The 21269-nt window shown below is 33.3% G+C and overlaps 1 protein-coding gene across 3 annotated transcripts in view; it reads right to left on the reverse strand.

The window, feature by feature from the left end:
• Positions 1 to 21269, reverse strand: part of LOC412859 (hemicentin-2) — a 169194-nt gene that overhangs the window by 59056 nt on the left and 88869 nt on the right. For all 3 annotated transcript variants that reach the window (XM_026441018.1, XM_006560711.3, XM_396311.7), the window contains exons 2-3: positions 6592 to 6721; positions 204 to 415 (exon numbers count right to left, since the gene is read on the reverse strand). In XM_026441018.1, the coding sequence (XP_026296803.1) occupies positions 204 to 415; positions 6592 to 6721 (342 nt within the window). The remainder of the gene's footprint in view (positions 1 to 203; positions 416 to 6591; positions 6722 to 21269) is intronic.

The raw sequence follows: 21269 nt of genomic DNA on the forward strand, positions 1-21269 counted from the left end.
TTCCACCGTTGGATAGAAATACGAGTAAATTTCACACGAATAAATAATCGTTTTTTTCTCTTTTTCGAATTAGATATATTATTACGTGGTATCTTGCGCGATATTGGACTGGATGGATTTCTTGTTGGACAGTTTATAATTATATTAATCTATCTTGTTGTATATGATTATAATTTCTAATAAATTGAAATGAATGAACTCACCTATAACAGTCAAATTCATCTTTTGCTTTCTCGTCGGCGAATTCTTAAAGTCCACTCGACACCGATAGATCCCTTCGTCCTTAGTTTCCAGCCGATCGATGCTGAGGTGAGCAGGATTCGACGCTGTGATAAAAAAAGCTCTTGGTCCCAGTGCCGTCGGCGACGACCAGAGGCGAGCATTGTTGAACTGTCGGCGACCACGGACGTCGAAGCTGAAACATCGGTTGTACTTCTTTATAGCGATGTCAAGTAACCACGAAACTATTGTCTTTTTATTGTATGAACTTGTATCGAATCGATGGTATCATGGAAAAAAATAGAAAATAGTACTTTTTTTTAAATCGTACGAAGACTTTGATAGAACTTTTTAATGAAAAAGTTGTTAGATTAGAAAATCGATATAATAATAGAAAATAACAATAGAAAAGATAATTTTGAGAAATAAATATATTTAGAAAATGTTATTATATTAAAATTTTATTTCAATAAATTATTCTAATAACACATCTTATATTTAATGCATTTTACGTTATTTTTTTCGCAAATTGTGTACTTTGCAAACATGAAACGAAACGAAATTATCAATTTATTTTTCCATTTCAATTCAATATCTATTCTGTCCAAATAATGGAGAAAGTAACACGACAAAAATACGTGAAACGAGTTTTCTTGTATTTTTGGATAGTAATGAAAATTTTCTATCTCCATCCAATGCAAAATATCATATAATTTAAAAAAAAATAATTTATTAAATGCATCATCAATCATTATATCAATTTTCCACGAATTAATTATTTAATTGATATTTTTATAAAGAAAACTGATAGTTTTCTTTATATAAATAGTTGGACATTATTTCAATCTTATTCTACTTTTACTTCTATTTTAATTTCCACCATATTTCTCCTCGAAATCCTTAACAATTTCACTTATTAAGAGATTTAGATTGTAATGCTGTAGAAAAAGAAAAAGAAAAGGCTTCAACGGATCCACATTTCTTCGTAGAGAACATTTCCGTTAGATACGAGTTAATACTAAAATCCCATGGAACTGAGACGAGAATTTTCATGGAACAAGCACCTATAATCTCGAAGATCCGACAGTCGACAACGGTCTTCGAGCCGTCTTGCGTCGTACACTTTAGTTGGTGTAACGTGCGAAGTTGAGAACATGCTCGTGCAAGCTCCTCGGATCCTCGACGATTCCGTCTTCGATCCAACTACGAATTTCGAAATCATTGGTAACACGATTATGAAGTGGATAATCGTGTCTTCTGAATCTAATTGAGCATGAGGGAAACTTTCGTTCGTGAAATTTAATAATGCTTCAAGTTTAATTGCAAGAAACTTGAAAATCTTTTCAAGTATAAAATAAATACATATATATATATTTTTTTATAAATGAAACGGATTAATAATTAAAGGAATTAATATTTACCTTTTTATTGGATTATATTTATAAAGTTTTTTAATTTTTTTCTTTTTTTAATTTCATTCCATGCTTCCTTTTTCAATTTCATTCTTTACATCCTCTTTTTGTATCTTGTTGAAAATGTTTAATATGAATATTGTTATATTTCAAATATATTTTGAAATATATTACATGAATATTTCACTTCAAAAAGCATCTCATTCCTTTCAATTTAGATGGATTTCTATCCCTTTGTTAGATAAATGTTCATAAAATTTTTTATTAACTTTAAAGGATTGTTTATTTTCGAATCCATGTGTGTGTTTTTTGGTATACGAAATTAATTTGTATTGTAGTAACTTTCTGTATAGTTAGTTGAATGTACAGGACTTCATAGAAATATATCTATTTTCGTTATTTCTATTTTCTTCGAGCATAAAAACCATAAGTCGAGCAAGCAAACCAGTTTCCCGATAGGAATGTACTATTGAAATAAATTGAGTGTTGAATAAAAAATAATGACTTTCCTTGAAAAACATAGTTGTCGTTTCCTTTATTATTTTTTTCCTTTATTCATGATCAAATTTTTTGTAGACTCACAGTAGAAAATATCATATTATCGATTGCTATTTTATAAATTCATAATTGTTATAATAAATATTATAACAAATTCGTTTCTAACAATCGAATTTTAATATTAAATCGTTTATTAATTCTGCGTACTAACAATCTGCACTGAATTCACATTTCACATCAATTTTCTTCCACTTTTCAAAATTATAATAAAATACATCTTAATGAATGAAAATTTTACATTTAGAAAAAATATTTAAAAAATGATGGAATATCGACATTTCCGTGTATGCGTAATAATTATTTTGAGATTCGAAAAACATACACGTAGAAATCAACACGCAAAATATCTAAAATAAAAGTATTCCTTCGTATTAAGGAGAATCAAATTTTTATTATCAGATTTCGTTCTTCTTCTTCGAACATTTTTCAAATCCATCCCTCATCCTCCTCGCACATCTTCCACCTTCTCAAACACATTTAGAAGATCCTGCTACGTAATTCCAACATCGGGATCAGAGAGTCCAAGCAGACTCGCGATTTAAGATCGTTCCAGCACGCCGTGAAGGTCTTAACGGTGAGAAAAGCGTAACGGAATTATAATTCGACGGGATAAAGGGGTTAGGCGCATACATCGTGGAGAGCCATCTTCCTCGCGTGATTGCATATTAAACATCCCCGCCCAGGAAAGGGATCCGAAGAGGAAAAGAGGGAAAGGGACGGAAGTCGTGACAACGGATACGTTGAATCTTTATCCCCCTTTCCCCCCGTCGTCCCTATCTGTTTTTCTTACCTCTGATATCGCGACAGAAGTGGTGAGAAGGGGCGCAAAGAAAGAAGATAGAGAGATCGCAGGGAGCGTGGAAGCCGACCGGTTTCCTCACGACCGACTAAAAGTTAAATTGCGTTCCAGGGCTGCACGGGAGTTCGGATTTCCGCTCGTGACTGAGTATTCCCAAAGCTGTCCCACTCCACCGGCTGCTTCCGCGGCATTGACGTTGAAATACGATTTAATTCTTCCACTTCGCACTTCCAACAGACGAGGAAAGCGCTTCCGTGACGTGCCGCTGCCGTCCGGACATCCGTGTGGTTGCTTGCCTTCAGGCGGCTAGCCCTCAGGGCCCTCTCCCCCCTCTCCCATATGGATGCAACCAGCCACGCACACACGCTCGCCTCTGCATATTCGACGGGATCCCTCGCCTCTTTTCAGAAAATCGCCAGGCTTCCGTGGGCGGTTGGAAACGATTCGTGGGTATAACGCGTTCGTTCCTCGGCTTTCGACGAGCGATAACCCTGGCAAAGAGCGATTCCCGGCTGTCTGAGTTCCCGGCTGAATCTTTCGATCGATCGGTCGACGCGCCGCCTCTCGCGTGCCTCGTCGATCACCTCGGCCGATTCGCGGAGATTTTCGAAAGAAGAATCGACGATCGAACGCGGGACCGAATGGAAATCGAGGCGATTCCCCCTTGCTTTTTATTGGAAATCACGAGAGGCGGATTTGAGAATGGAGGCGAGAATCGACGGAGCAACCGTGAATACCGTGGCACGATAACTTAAGAACTGGTCCCTCGTGGCTTCTACGTTGTACGTTGTGTTTACATTTCTTTCGAAAAGTTTTGATTCGATTAATGGATATATTATGACTTCTTCGAATAATTTAATCCATTGCTTACATTGTGTTTATATTTCTTTCGAAAAGTTTTGATTCTTTTGATGGATATATTACGACTGTATTCTTCGAATAATTTAATCCATTGCTTACATTGTGTTTATATTTCTTTCGAAAAGTTTTGATTCCTTTGATGGATATATTACGACTGTATTCTTCGAATAATTTAATCCATTGCTTACATTGTGTTTATATTTCTTTCGAAAAGTTTTGATTCGTTAATCGATATATTATGACTGTATTCTTCGAATAATTTAATCCATTGCTTATAAACAGTACTTTTCATAGTTATGAGGAGAACAATTTTTGATTACTGTAATATAGATAATCATATTTTAATAATTTTATTATTACATGAAATTATATATATTATAAAAATGATTTATTAGTAACTTATTAAAATAAAGTTAATTTAACGTTGAATTATATTTTTTCATGTAAAAATGTAATGAAGTTACCTTCATATTTCTATAATATACTTATTATGTTACCTATTTATAAAACCTATTTTATAAAAGAATGGATTTTCATCTTTCTCCTATTCCTATATACATTCCATAATAAACTATTAAGTCGTATAAAGAACGATCATTCGTATAATGCACACGATTTAAATATTTCCAAGGAGAGTAGCGAATGAAATTGGACAGATTCAATTTTATGAAACGATGTCCCTACAGAGCAATTGAAGAGGTTGTTCAGAGATCTCACAAATATTACTAGAAATTTCATGAAAAGTCGAAGGTTGTCTGGACTGAAGAAAATAAAAAGAGTAAGGAAACGTAGAGAAAATCGGGGTCATCGAGGGAAACGAAGTAAGTAGATGAATCGATAATCGAGAGAATCGAATGAACCAGACGTTCCGATGAGAGGGAGGGGATGAAAGATTCAAGTGGCCGAATAAATCGGCGTAATGTGATCACGAGTCACAGAATAAGTGGCAGGATGTTACTACGTGACAGGGATAATACGAAAGGGTAAGATTTAAAAACGTTAACAATTTAATCAACTTAACTAAAAGGGATTCCAAATATAATATTATAATTCGTCCAAGCTTTCACGATATGCAGAGGAGTAGATTTACATATATAAAACAAGCCAACGCTTATCTACCGACATGGGTTGGCTCGAGGGTAGAACTAGCGTTCCGTTTTTCATTTCTCGTTGGATTAGTCAAAAAATTACCCCTGTTTATCAAGGCATACTCTACGGTGCTTACTATTAGTCATAATCACGAGTGCTGTTCGCTTTCCCCTTAGAATGCACGTTTTCATTATGCTGCATTAATTTAGGAAATCTGAGAGCCTATTATTTCTCGTGCATATACGAACAAATTTAGCGTACATTGATAAGTAGGTTGTGAAATATTGCGCGAGGTATACGAAGGGAAGCCATAAAAGATTTGAACATTATGTCATTAAATCAAGTACATCTCAGTAATAAATTTTTAGAGTAGATTTTTGCAAATATTAGAAAATATTCCTAATTTTTCTTTGATCCATAATCTATCCAATCTAATTTTCTTCGTGCTAAAAAATCCATGACTTTTATATCTCGTAAGAAACTGATATAAATCTGACAATAAAAGTCATTCTTTTTAACGATTTACGATGTACTTATAAAATCGTAATTCTGACACGAGTATCTGGACTTACGAGTTATAAACAAAAAAATGTTACACATTTTTCTTCATAGCTGTTTAATAGTCGATAAAACAACAATTACATATTTTCCTTTCCAAACTAAAAGGTTAGAGCTGAATTCACTTAAGAAATGCGAAACGTGCCTTCTTTATTATCTGTTCATGAAGCAAGATGTCGCGACAAATCGAGGGAAACAAGGGGAAAGAGAAGGAATGATATTCGCTATTTCCCGTCTTTAACAGTCTGGCACACGTATGATAAGCGAGGAAGCGTTCCTAACCATAAATATTTTACAGCTTCAGCCGGAGGAATTGTAAAGCTCGAAGTCGAGAAAGATACAAGGGGGCGCGTCTGTCTGCCTTTAAATTTAAGGTTCTCCCTTCTTCTCCCCCTTCCACGAGGGAGGATTAAACTGACTTTACAACAGGCGACGACCTATGCCCCCGCGATTCATATATACCTCCGCCTTTTCTCTTTTTTAGACAGAAGCGGAGGAGAGGAGAGGAGATGGGAGGGAGGCAGGGGACGATGCATCGCTTATCCCCCTTCACATATCTTACACCTTATTACATTTCTTAAATATGAGGCAAGCAGCGCCAAGAGATTCCACGCGATCCTGGTGTTTCCGCACCCTCTTGGTCGAGTCTGTCGCGCTTCTTTGCGAGGCAGGGGGAGGGGGAGTAGGAGAGGGTGGCGAGGTTCGAAGGTTTGCGGGCCAAGCACCATTCTATATGCAAAATTTCACGGGTCGCGGAAGCGAAATAGCGAGTCGGCAAGCAAATGAAGTTCACCGTGGAAAATAACGCGAGGAATTTCTGGACCGTCCTTTATCCACCCCTACGGCCACGCCTGCAGTGCTCCTCGTTTTATTTCTTCCGAGCAATTTATATTCCCGGATTATCGAGTTTCGGGGAAAATTTTAGATGGCGCCTCAACCTAACGCGACCCCGTTGGTAGAGAATTTCTGACGAATTCGTGACTTTTTATCGTTGTACACGAATTGTGATGATGAGTGTAGAGGAAGGGATAAGAATTAATAGTTTGTTTCGTGTTATTTCGATTGCAATTTTGATTTGTGTTATTATTAGCTCACCTGTAGATGGGTTCTCCAGCACCCTCCTTGTACCACAGTACCATGCTCACTTCGTCGTTGTCGGCAGAACGAATATCACAAGGAAGGTGCACTTTGTTTCCTACAACCCCGCTGATAGTAATCACTGGAACTGAAAATGAAAAAATGAAATGTTAGTTGTATTACGATAAAATGAAGTAAAAGTTGTTTAAACTCGAAAACATTTTACATCTTTCTTCTTGACTCAAAAATGTATCTATAAAATATTAAAATAAAATGATAAATCTATCTTATATCTCTAATATTTTCTTAGATATTAAAAAAACATTGCTTTTACCCCCATCCAATGAACAATTCTTCACAAATTTTATCAAGAATCAACAATCGAACGTCATCTCTTCCAAAGATGAACAGAAACTTCTTAAAAAAATTTGTTAAAATCCACTGTCACGATCCAAATATACCAACCAGCAAACCAGAAAGGAATTAAATCATACCAAGTACGCGGATCAACGAGGATAATTAACCGCATTCGTTTCCTCGTGGGCGGATTGGATGGTTTTACAAGGCAATAGAAATCCGACCAAGGTGGTGCACGCGAGAGAAGACATCCTTCGGGATTAGGTCTCATTACACGGGAATTCAGTGGCAGACATACGCGTTGACGGTTCAACTCGTGGCTTGCCGAGTTTAAGGCAGTCGTCGGCTGACTCGTTTTGGCCAGGTTCACGATGCTGACTGTGGTTAACGAGGGTGGTTTGATATCCTCGCCACCCCTGCCCGATTAGATTTACATGTAGATGGAGTTATCACGTTTTAACGAGGTACAGGGTGACGAGGTGTATCCGCCAACACCGCCACCCCTTATCTCCCTTCTTCCTTGATTGACATGTTTGCCATCGTTGTCAGACGAAAATCAACGATTGCACCACTGGCTCCCAGGATTGATCGTTCCCAAGGATCTCATCGATCACTGACACCTCTACATCGCGGTTGTAATGGACCCACTGTTACACAGATTTCCATCTTAGGTCGATGATGCACCCTCTTGCAAAGTTGGGAAACACAACCGCGAAAATCGTTGGGTTGGGAATGGAATAGGTGGATGTGTGTCTGAAGATGAACCGTTGTAAAGTTTGTCCGCCAATTCTGACTGAAACTATCATTGATCGGACAAGTTTCTGCAAGTTTAAATTTCTGTGTTGTAAGATTCGTGAATTCTATTGTCAAATTTGCTCGAAGATAGAGAAGGTATCATAGAGAAATAGAAAATTTTGTTTGGAGTAATATTTACGTGGTAAATAATTGAAATTCCGTTTATTTATTAATTTGTTCGAATGGTTTTTATTTATTTAAAAAGAAGTATTTTAGGTAAATTTGTATCTATAACACGTAAATAATAAATGATAAATGATGAATAGATAATATTTGGATAAAATTATTAAATGTATTTTAACAATTGTGTATAAATTATACTTGTAGGAATCGATTAAATCAATTATATCCTAATTATATAACCTGTCTAACATTAATTATTTAAACTAATATGACATGTTAACCACTTTATAAAATATTAAAATTTTTAATTACTGAAACGTATCCCAAACATTTCTCTCAATTTTTCATTAACGATGTCAATCAATCCGATTGAAGAATATCTCTGAACGTCAATAATTAATAAGTCAATTATCAAACTGAACAGAAAACTAATTCACTAAACTAAACTTATCCTATTAAGAATTATATCACTCAACTATAAAAAACACAAACATATTGTTAACATTATGCAATTTGTTTTCACTTGCTAAATAACGATAAAAAAAATAACAAAATTTCCCCATAAAGATTCACATAAAAAATAATTGCCATCTTTAGACAAAATGCAACAAAGAAGTAAGAAAAACAATATAAAGCATCGTTCCCTTTAACCATTAATGGCTAAAGCCGTGAAAGTTTATCGTCGATTTGCCACGAATAGATTCTTCACCATTTTCCCCCATAGTTGGCCGATATATCGGTCGTCTAATACGCCGGATGTGTAGCGTGCATCGCGATCCGTTCCATTGGCGAAGAATCCTCGAACGCCCACGTCGTTCCCGGTACGGATCGATGCCACGACTCACGATTCATAAATAACCTTTCTACGCGGAAAACGAATCCGTCAACGAATCCTGTTTCTTAACTAGCCAATTCGAGGTAACATCAAACGCAATACCCATCTTTTTTTCCATCCTTTCCTTCTTTTAGGTTGCCTTTAGGCAGTCTCGTAAATAAGTGATCCTCTCGTTTCAAGGAATGCGCGGGAACATCTTGAATTCCACGATCCGGATGATCCCTTTCGTGCCAAGAATATCGGTCGCGTTTATTTTCTCTTTTTTTCTTTTTCTTTTTCTTTTTTTTTTTTTTTCATTGGATACGTAAATTTAACTAGCCTTATTTTTCTTTAATGTTTTCGTTTCTCCTCGCTTCGACGAAATGAAATATAATATTATTCCACTTGAGAGAATCCGTTTTCGATCCTTTTCTTTCCTCTCCTTTGTTCTCGTGTTTCATGAGAAACGATATTCTGTCCCAATGCGATACTTTCTGATAGTTTATCGATGTGCTGGATTATTTTTTTATACGGAATTTAAGTAGGAGGATTGTAAAGATTGGCTGATAGATCGATTTTGTTATTATTTTCAATTGATATATTACGATGTATTAATAGAATTGTTTCAATTGTGTTGTAAAGTTTTATTGAAATTTTAACGAATGTAAAAATATTTAATATTTATTAATATTTATATGTAATACATATGTGATAGTACCTAGATGAAAATTATTGATATTATAAATATTTCTGTATATATATATATATATATATTTCAATTATTTCTTAATAAATAAAAGATTATAAAAAACTCATGTCGAGATAATTAATATTTGACTCGAGGAATAAAAATGTCAAATTCTACTTACTCTTGTTATAATCTAAATTCGCGCGGTGATAGATCTTATTTCTGTGTTAATTATTTCCTCGAGTGGCATATAGGATCATTTTACGATAATGGTGGAACGAAGTGAAGCTATTAAGATATACTAGCCAGTCGTCGTTCAGGTATCGTTCGTTATCTTTCCCGTGATATTAATGCAACTGTAAAAGGGTAACGTTAACAGGAAAGGATGAAAATGTCAAGGTTCATAGTCATAAAGTAATAATAACAAGAGTAATTTCTCAATCCTATGAGGATATTTTCTCTTCTTAATGTTATTAAATTATTAGTGTAATATACTTTGTAATTACTTTATAAATTTTTTGTACTAATGATTATGTGATCAAATCTTTTGTGACTCTTTATATTACAAATTATGAATTCTGTTTGATTAATTTTCTTTATGAACACAATATTCTAATTTTTTTTATTCTCTTTTTATTGAAATGGTGTTTAATTAAGTTTAAGTTCAGAAAGAAATATATAATTCAATAATTCATTATTTATTTTCGCGAATAATTTCCGTGCATTTTTGTCAAGTATTATTATTATCCTGAATTATTATTATCTTGCACGAATACAAATATCTAACGATTATTTTTCTTCCAATTTAGATCAATTATTGTATATAACATTTATTCTGTAATTTATCTATAAATTTTTCTATGAATTTAATATTATACCTAAAAGAATTGTATTAAAAAGAAAACAGAAGCTGTTTTATATAAAGGAATTTAATTCATAAATTCTTTTTTTATAATATAATATTATATAATATAATATTATATATAATATAATATTTGTGTATTTATATTTGATAAATAATATTTGTTATTAAAAATAATTTTAAATGAAAAAGATGTCCCAACAATCGATATACGTCGCAGAATTGCATAAATTTTAATTACCGCTTTGATCGGCTTGCATGCCGAACCGTAATACCGATCATACCGCTAGGCGGCTTCAAGTACTCGCTAGTGCAATATACCCCTATGGACTATATATAGCTGCCGATCTGAGCAATTAATTAAGTTTTTCTTTATACAAGAGTGTTATTTTACGTTCTTATTTTTATATTTTGTGTAGTATATTGAGAAAGATTTTAAGTATTGTGTACCTTTGTGTGTGTGTGGCTGCCTCTTCCTATCCTCTCCCGGAAATAATCGTAAGTTTTTGAACATAATTTATTTTGTCTTGTTCCAATGGAACTGTGATAAAAATCACATATATTTACTTGTTGATATTTGAATATTGATATTTATTTGTGATATATTATTTGGTTTCATACGGAACCAATATAAATATCCAATATAAATTTTCTATTATGATATTTTGAAATAATTAATTAGAGTTATAAATTGTTAATTTATTAATTGTATTCATAAAAAAAAATTAAGATTCGAATTGTATTTGATAATCGAAATTTCCTATAATTTCTATTGGAACAAATTTATTTTATTATTGAAAAATATCTTTGTAATTTTTATTTTTATTTCGCTATAATAATTTTAATAATTCAAATAATACAAGATTTTTTTAAATACATATTTAAATTATTAATTATTTAAAAAACTTTATCCTATCTTTCAATAATAAATTCATTCTTTAATTGGGGGTAATAATTAGATAATTGTGATAAAATTAAAATGAATATTTAGGAACGATATATAATATTGTGAATATTAATTATTCTCAATATTACTTTACAATACTAGTTTACTATCGATCAAGTCCTTTAACTAGACTCGACCGACAGATGAAACTAGATTGGCTGATTGTTTATTAAATGTTGCCAAATTATTAATGCTAATAAGCCATGGTTTGCTGAGCACGCGTTCGTATGAAACCAAATAAGCGACGGTGGATGTCGAAAATATCTGGCAGTGACGCATGTGGGTGGCTACATGACGTTCACCGATCAAAATTATTGTAATATTCGAACACAGTCGTGACTCGAAAACATCACCTCTGTCCATAAGTGACTAATAAATTGAGAATTTATGTTAAAGCATTTTAATATTGTTTATAACATTATCATTTCGTAATAAGTTGATGAATGAGATATACCGTTACGTATAATTAAATCGTATTATTAATTTTCCTAATATGTAGTCAATGAAAAATTTATTAATTACATTCAATAATATTTTATATTTATAATCTATTTAATTAAATTTTGATTGTTTGTTGAACAATCGTCAAATTTAAATTGTAGATCATCTTTCGTTTTTAATTTTTACTAACTTACATTTTTAATATAATTCATCAAAGAATCATCGCAATGGAATTTAAACCAAGATATCGTAACGATTAATAACTTAATTCAGAATATTTTCAATATTTATATACTCAATGTATATCATAAATTTTTTTATATATTGAAAAACGTGAACACACAGCTGTGTTACTTCCTGATTCGAATAAAGTACCATTCGATTTTCAAACAATCAAAAACCTTTTCACATAAAAAAACATGAATAAAACAGATTACGTACACACGGCATCAGAAAATATCCAATTCTTAATTTTTGTTTCTTAATGTCCTCCTTTGTACGGATTCATTCATTCATTTCATTTTTGAAATGAAGGGAAGGAAAAGGAGTAACTATTAAAATGGCAGTTGGTGGAAGAAAAATTCCCTTGGCACAGGGGACGATTCCTCTGTTAAGTCTAGATGTATTGTGGACCACAATGTAGCAGGTAGATTAATGGTTTCTACTGGTGCTTGAGAGAGCTTTTTATGGCGAAAGGTGCCCCCGCTTGGTATAGAGTGGCGCGACGGGCACAGTTCAGGTTCCACTCAACCAGTAAAACTTGTAATTACTGTAAATCGCGATGTAATTGCCGTAGTAATTACCGTGGAGCAAAGTAGGCAGCCGGTTCGCGTAAATAAAGCTGTGCTTGCAAGCTTACCCGAGCAACCCCCGTAAATTTCAATCGTGAATGTTTCATTTGTTATGGAACCGCTTTTAATCGTCCACCTTGCTCTCTCGGCTCTATTAACCCTTTTGTTTTTTCTAGTTATCGATTATTTTTTTCTTTTCTTTTATTTTTTTCTTTTTTCCTATAGTGATAATAATATCGTTTATATCACTTTGGGGATATAATGCTGAAACAATATTATATTTTTAAAGATATTTTGCATATGGTTAGTTCTTTAATAAAAATTTATAATTCATTGACGAATACCAACATTTTATGTGTTTTCGATTCGACGTGAAATATGTAATTCGTTAAGCAATTTTGCTTTGTATATTAGAGCTTAGTGTGACATTGCACGATTAATAATTATCCACTTCAACAATAATAATTATGCAATGTGAAGATTAAAAATTCTTCTTTTTCAAAGAGAAATTCTATAAATTCTCACATGATTATATATCCTCTAAATTTCTGATAACCAATTATTTCACGTAATTCGGAGACACCCTATACATACGCAGTTGTCGCGATTTTATGGATTCCCTTTGACGATCCCCATCTCAGAATGAGATTATGTATATCTCCGATTTACTTTACTAAGTACGCAAAGCCGATTTAGGAATGAGCTGTGACTACAAGGATGCGTGTTTTTCTCTTTTACAATCGATTCGAAGAGTACCGTCTACCTAATTACCATCACTGCTTCAAAGTTTGGCAATACTTTCAAATTGTATTGCAAATTCTTTTAGGATCTCGAAAGTTGCAGCTTTCTCGTTTCCTTTCAGTTGCAGAGAAAAGATAGATGAGAAATTATTTTTTCACAGAAATATCCCGAGAAATCCATTCGTATTTCCGTCCAAATAAATTATATTTTTAAAGGATATCATTTTATAGTAATATCATTTCAAAAATCAATTTTCTTTAGATAGATTATATACAACATTTATACTTATAATAGATCTAATAATAAATTATAAAGCAAATTTTGTTTCTCTTCTAATCCCTTCTAATTATTTATTTATTTTTATTAAATTCCTCCTTCCATGCTCAATAATTTTAATCTCAATATTCCCTAATCGATCATCTCTGTTCGCGCGTGCAAAGCTTCAAATCGAAAGCGGCACATTGCCTCCGTTCGAAAGCTCAAATAATACAAAGAAACCAAAGAAGAAAAAGGAGGAAGAAGAAAATACGATAATGGAAAAACATCCTGTTGTTATTCCTGGTAGGCCGTTTTTTTTATTCACGCAGAGCTATCAATAAAGAAAGGCCAAATTTTCTCGTAGAAACAGGAAAAGGCCAGGTTGAATGCTCAAAGCTGCTCTTTACGACGTTCCACAGTCGCATCACGATCCCAGTTTCCTCCGCGAGTAACAGCTTTCCTACAGAACAGAACAGTTCTGTAGCGAAGCTTTACAGTTCTCCAGTTGCGCCGGAGACATTAATCTCCCTTATGAGTTACGACGTGTGCGAGAACACACACACACATGCACGCGATACACCCGCGCCGTGTCTCGAGAACCGAGCACGAGTTCCCGGCGCTCGATATTTATACAAGTATATATATTTATACGCGTGACGCAAGGGTTTCGCAATCGACACGGTGGTGTATCGAAGAAGCACGGGCCATAAAACGGCACGTGCTGCTACGTGGCTACTCGGAGAGGAAACACGGCGAAGAGAGAAGGAGAAAAAAGAAGGAGAGAAATTAATCGTAACTCGAAAGGGTGAAGGGAAGTAAAAAAGGAGACCCTGTGTGTCAACGCCTCCCCCCTTCTCCCCATCGACACGTAAGTCGACTCGTTTTACAGGGTATCGTAATTCACGCTTTACGAGCGGACTCTGAGCTCGCCTGTACCCGTCCATCCCCGAGAGCTCGCCCTAGCCCGTGCCCGGGACATTTTATCGAATTTAATTAAGTCGCCCAGGATTCCCTCGATTCTTGGGAGGGGGAGAGGGGGTGGGTGAGCATGAAAGTTGGCGTGGTGAAATTCGCTAAATTACGCGAGCTCAACTTACGCTTTTCGCGGGCAACTTCGAAGTTTGACTGTGGCGAGAATGAGACCGTTTCATTCGATGCGGGAAAGATTCTCACGCTGGAGGAAGGGAGGAGGAATGATTCAATAATCGATTGGCCGATGATGATGAATAATTTTAGAGAAGGAGATTTTTTTTTTTAATAAATAGTGTTTGTATAGTCAATAATAGAATAATAGAATAAGTAGAAATGAAAATTTAGCATTCAATTTAGCTCTCTCTCTCTTGAATTATAAGTAGATTTATTTTATTAAAGAAAATATAAATTGCAAAGGATTTTTATTTTTATTAAATTAAAATTGATGATATTGCATGGTGTGTCCAAACGTTTGTAATTATTACAACGAAATGGAATTGTTGTATTGCGCATTTGATAGAGTTTGAGGAACACTTATCTAATACATTTCTCTCCGCGAGAATTCAACATCATTTTGAAGCGGTTCTATGAAACAGTTGTATGAAGTTTATTCCTAACAATAAGATGAATTTCTGCGAGTTTGAATGTTAGTTACAGAATATTGTTACGTAGAACGGACATGGAGACCTTCGATGAAGTTATTTTGATCCCTATCTCTGAATCAATAGTTTGTCTAACTTCATCATTGTCAGAATTTCTATGCTCTATTCACGTGCAAATTCTCGCATAATTGGCAGGTATAAAGACAATGTTATCTTCGTTAGAAATTAGAGAGATTCCATATATTTCTATAAATAAACGAATATAAGTATAAATTTTATTTTCATTAATTCATTGAGAATAATTATATTAATCAACTATAAAAATTTGTAAAAAAAATCTTTTTTTTTTATTTATGACAATTATTGTCACTATTTTCGAATTTTTCATTCAATATTTTATTAAGTTTCTGAAATATTTTACTTCAACAACATATACATCTTCGTGTTTCTATCACATTAATCTCATAATGTATATTTTTTAATCTGCAAAATAGATTGAGAAAGATTAGATTAATTCTGATAGAGCATATAAAAATAGAAATATGTGATATGTATTTTGAGATAGATACTTTATCTTTTATTCAGAAAGCTGATGGTATTTTATAGAATAAAAATGCTTTGTCCTTAAAAAAAAAAAAAAAGGAATAAATATACAAACACGAAATATCAATGTAGTAAGATGAAAGTAGTTTTATATCGATCGATCAAAAGTGATTCAATGATCGAATGAAAAGCACTGTCCATAAATCGTAATATTTCCACTTGGACGCTCCGTGAGTGCCGTTCATTCTTGTTTGCAAGATGTACCGATTTCCTTTTATAGACTAGTAAAAAGTTCGATGATGAAATCCATCAAACCTCGTTCGTCCTTTTACAACCTTTCGTCTCTCTGCTTTTTACGACTCGGCTCTCGTAGAATAGTAGTGGCTAGTCTTTAAAGGACTTCGATACTGTTAAAAGCTTCCTCAAACCGAAATTTTATTCGCGATAACAAGCAATAACGCTAATCCATATCGAACTTTATCATTGCAATAGATTCATATCTATACTTACTACTCGGTTTTAAATTTCAAAGATAAATAATTTCTTAATTGTATATCGTTTCCAATTTTATAATTATATTACTTTCTTTCAAAAACAATAAAACATTATTGTTCTATCATCTAACAGGATATTTACGAATATGTTCGTATATTTTTGAAATTTAAATCGTTTTAAATAAAAGATCACAGAAGCAAATACTTATTTTTTAAATAAAAGATGAGATCTGTCAAAATAAGGTAATAATATTAATTGAAAAAAAGAAAAATTGATTATGTGGTATATAAAATAATTGTATCAGCTCAATAAGAGAAAAATATTGGACATATGTTTAAAAATTCTTTTTAAACGGAAGTAGTTTGCACCGATCGGACTTTATCCCTTGCTCGTAATAGAATTGAAAGTTGTTGAATTGGTGACGACAAATTCGGGACACAAGAATGCTCTGGATTCCGCGCAGTGCAACACCGAGGGGGCCAAAGTTGCCAAAAGCGTAACTGTCCTCCCTTTTTTGAACAAGTGATTTTCAAACATCGATACCATTCGACGTGTCGTTTGGAAACGAAGCGTGGCATTGTCCAAAATGAAAAGGAAGAATTGGGAAATTGTTTGAGTGTTGAAACCTGTACCAAAATTCGAGAAATGAATAAAAATAGAAGGGTGGAATAGAATGTAATATTTCACAGGAAAAAGTGACAGTATATACTCACTGGAAAACAATTTTTATTTCACGAAGTGGCAATGTTTGTTCTTTTTATTTGCTCGGAAGATTAAAAAAAGATTTTATCTATCAGCAGTGCTCAATTTTCATATGACTCGTTTCAGAAAGAATTCCCCCGTTTTTTTTTTTGCCATGAAATTAAACATTGGAAACATTTTTATACTTCTTTTCAAAGTAAACATGTGAATTTTATTTACAATTTTATTTTAATAACCATTACTAGACTCTATTACTAATAGATTTATGATTGAAAATTTTTACTGATATATATTTGTGTACATTTGAATATACGCTTCTTCGAATTATTATCGATCCACAACTTTACTCGAACCAAAAAAAAAATTGTCGCCTTAAATTTAATCCTTCGTATATCGTCAAATATCACGAGCAATCATAAAATAGTTGCGCACACGATAATCGATTCTTTCCATGCAAGGTTTGGTCGGGTTGCGTGCCATGATTTATCGATCAAAACCTTGATCCTCGACATCTTACAGGGGCAGAAAAATAAAAGAAGCGCATGGTAATTACGTCGTCTGAGGCGTGCACAATAATCAGCAAGGTTCGGAACTTAACGAGGGTCGGTAGCCGGAGAGAATCGTGGCTAATAATTAGAGAGAGCGAAAGCCAAGATCGAGACGAGCGTTGAAATACGAGCGTTCGATTTTTCTATGCAATGTGTGCGCATCCGATTCACGTATGTGCGTGGTCGGTTACCGAACGATTTCCTGCCGATTAGCTTTCTTTTCGCCTGTGTGAATATTGCACTTTGATCGTGAAAGTAGATGCGAGAGGCGACTCGCGCGGAAATTGCAGGGGAGATTCTCCACGGAGGGAGGGAAAAAAAAAAAAAGTGATTTAATGAAGGCTTCAGCAGCATAATACGTTGCGCGGTGGAAAAGTCGAACGTTGAACCGAGGAAACGGAATGATGTTGCTTCCTCGATTTGATTCTTTTTGTTTAGGATTAATGCAGCATGGAAAAGAACTTTTGAATAATATTTTTTTTTATTCCATTATTCCAGAAACGTTTAATAGATAGGTGGTTTTAAATATGGCCTAAAAATATAATGTTCGTATTAGATCATGTTTTAGTATTATTTCTTTAAATCATTAATTTTTTAAATATATTTTATAAAATTGTATTAAAAAAAAGAGAGAGAGAAAGTGAAAGAATACTTACAAAGGCATCTTTTGTTGGAAATATTTTATGCGATATATTGTTAAAAATCATTAAAATCATTCAACTATTCGAATAATTGCACGTTCAATTAAAAACTTATAATCAAATGATGTTATATAACGAAAAGTTATCTTTAAAAGTTTTTTAAAAGAATTCCCAATCGGAATCTTGATGGGATATCACGATAGAAACGATCCGTTAAAATGTTTATGGCTTTGAATGGAATTGGATTTGTAATCGAGATTGCTTCGTTATTTTTTTTTCTTTTTTAAGCGCATTTCATCTCGCGTATCTAAATAAAATAATCGTTTTACGATCCAAACTTTAATCGAAATTATAAGAATTTACCTTCGTTACTGGGCAAATCATCAATTTAATTTCGCTTGCCAAATAATCACGGATATCGATATTTAATTTTTTTTAATTTTCTCGAATTAAAATTTTTAAATTAAAATCTTTTCGATTACAAATGTATTAAAAAAGTATGTACGAAAAATTTTCACAAATATAAAACGATCTTTTTTTTCATATTAATGAAAATTAACAACGATGAAACATTACTACAATTAAATATCCTTCTTATTGAACGTTTAAATGACCAAATCTTCTGACGTATCTTCTGCAACATATGAACGTTAAATAAAATATCAAGTCCGCATCGACATAGAGCGGCAAAGGGTTAAGTACTTAAAAGGGAGTCAACTGAACGATACATGATTACAGTTGCAAACTCCATTTTCCATTAAAACTACTTAAAATTTAAAACTTTCCGTCCCTGAAACACCATTATCCCATAACCATATTCCCCTAAGCAGCCATCTTCCAATTTTCTTATTATCCCTACAAATCCAATCAACATACATATAATAAAATATGGAAAAAAAAAATATACATATATATATATATATATATATATCCCCTCATCGAAACGTATAACTTAGAGAGATTAATATTTTACTTTTATAACCCCATTTGCGAATTCGCGGAAAACATGGCCCCTCAAAGTTGGTCACCCTTTTATCAATGATTCAGTAATCCGTTAAACGAGCATTCTCAACTTTTGCCGCAGTTTTCGATTTTTGTTTCTATTTCTTACGGGCATCGAATATATATGTGTGGGCAGGACCGTGTGAAAGCCGTGTGCAGAATAGCATTTGGTGTCTACTCTCTGGCAGGTTTTAACAGCTCGGGACCGTATGCCAGACGCGTGCTAACTTCATCCCCCTACCCCTCCGGGCAACTATTCGTCTGTCTGCGCGTTTATCTTTCACCCAGGAGAAGAAGGAGAAGAAGCAGAGGAAACAGGCAGCTACTATTTTCCCTCTGCAACCACCCTCTCTTATTTAACCTCCTCGAGTAACACCGCGTGTCGGATATCTTGGTTTTGCTTGGTTAGCCTGAAGCGTTTGATCAATTTTTATCATATCTTCTCGTCTGTATGTAGTTGTCGAAATAAATCGTTAAACTGTCATTTTTTTTTATTAAATTATTGGCTTGAGCAGAATTCGTTCGAGGTGTTGATTTTATTCCTGGAACAAATTATTTGAAGGGTTGATTTTTTAGCTTTCATATATTTTTTCATTCGATGCGATTATATTCGAGTTCAGGATGTTTATAAACTTTCAGAAAAGTTAAATATTGTATAATTATCAACTGCATTCAATGAAACAATTAATGCAAGACTGAAATTTAATTAAATTGGTATTTAATGAAATAATTATTAAACAATTATTTGTTTTTGGAGTTATCGTGTAATGGCTCGTATACATGAAATTTTGCAAATTGTGAATAATGATCACGTGAGAGTACATGAAAGTTTGATGGAGTATCTGGTTGCATCGTTTATCATAGATGTCTTTTTCCCTACGCTGTCACATTAATGATCACGATAATAACATTTTACAAATTCTTCAAAATTGTTTTAGATTTTCTTTTCTAAAATATCAAACACAATTTATTCTTTATTTAATCATATAACATTCCCATTGAATTTCATTTATCAGTTTTTACTTCTGAATGTAATTTAATCTTTGATAAAATCCTGGAATAAAATTTAAATTCTTTCTTTTCATTATTGTTACACATATCAGAAAGGAAAAGAAATTTAATACGTACAACACACGAAACTACAATTCTTTTAGTTTAGTCATAACATAGAAAACTGTTTTTCAATAAATAGAATATTTCTTTTTTTACAAAAAGAAATATTCGAACAATGTATACGACGACAAACAGGGTGTTCCTAAAATTGCAATCCCGATGTGTTTGAAGGATACCAGTCCATCTCAGGATCAAATTTGCGTACGACAAATAGCGCTTATATCAAATATATAACGACTACAGAAACGACCGACTCCATCGTTGAAACCTAGAATGGCTCTCGAACGATTTTCAACGAGGAAATCTTTCTTCCTCTTTTATCCGTGCCTCGAGGTTCTGGTTCCTTCCTTCAGGATTTCCGGGGACAAGCGTCCCTTTGCAACAAGGGAAATCGAGAATACATCCTATAGGATGGGCTAGCATGCTTACAATGAAAAATTGCATATTTCGTGTCTTCGAATTGTCCAACAGAAACGTTCGAGGAGAAAAGACTTTTATTTTTTTCTTCTCTCAATCCTTATGATCTTCGATTTTTCGACTGGCATTGTTCTAATATAACGAAGATGATAGCAATGAATTAAATTAATTTGAATGTGTACTTCAACATTATATCATAATTAAATTTTAATTTTTCTTAGTTTCGTATTAATCTGTAAGAAATTCAAAAGTGAATTTTTTTATTCTTTCGATCGATGCTTCTTGAAACATGTATCCATATTTCTTTTTTGAAACATCATTAAGGGATTAAATTTCTGGCAAGGGAATTCAAATTTTTTGCATAATAGATTTCAAAAAATAAAGGATATAATATTAACACAAAAACTATTGATAAAAAATCAAGTATTACGCTTCATATATACATATTTTAAAAAATAAAATAAAATAAAATATAAAATGTAGATATCACCAGTACCATCTCTTTTAAAATATTTTCAATATCAATCTGAAAACGAACAGAAGAGAAATAATAACGCATTGACAATTTTATTCAAAAAAAAAAAAAAAAAAAAAAAAAAAGGAAAAAAGGGAGCGTTATTACGCGCGACATGAATTCGTTAATAATACGTGGCAATAATGATGCAATATTCCTCGGTGGATGCATTATTACAATGTGCATACACGCGAATCGTGCAATTAAATTTCACTCAATGGTTGTTCGACCAGTTTTTGCCGTTTCGTCGAAATGCCACGCGATCGTGTGTCCATTACATAGGGTGTCTCACAAACGGAATCATGGGTGCATGCATGAAAATACAGGCGAG

This window comes from Apis mellifera, linkage group LG5 (assembly GCF_003254395.2).
Source record: "Apis mellifera strain DH4 linkage group LG5, Amel_HAv3.1, whole genome shotgun sequence".
In the NCBI taxonomy this organism is placed as follows: Eukaryota; Metazoa; Arthropoda; class Insecta; order Hymenoptera; family Apidae; genus Apis; species Apis mellifera.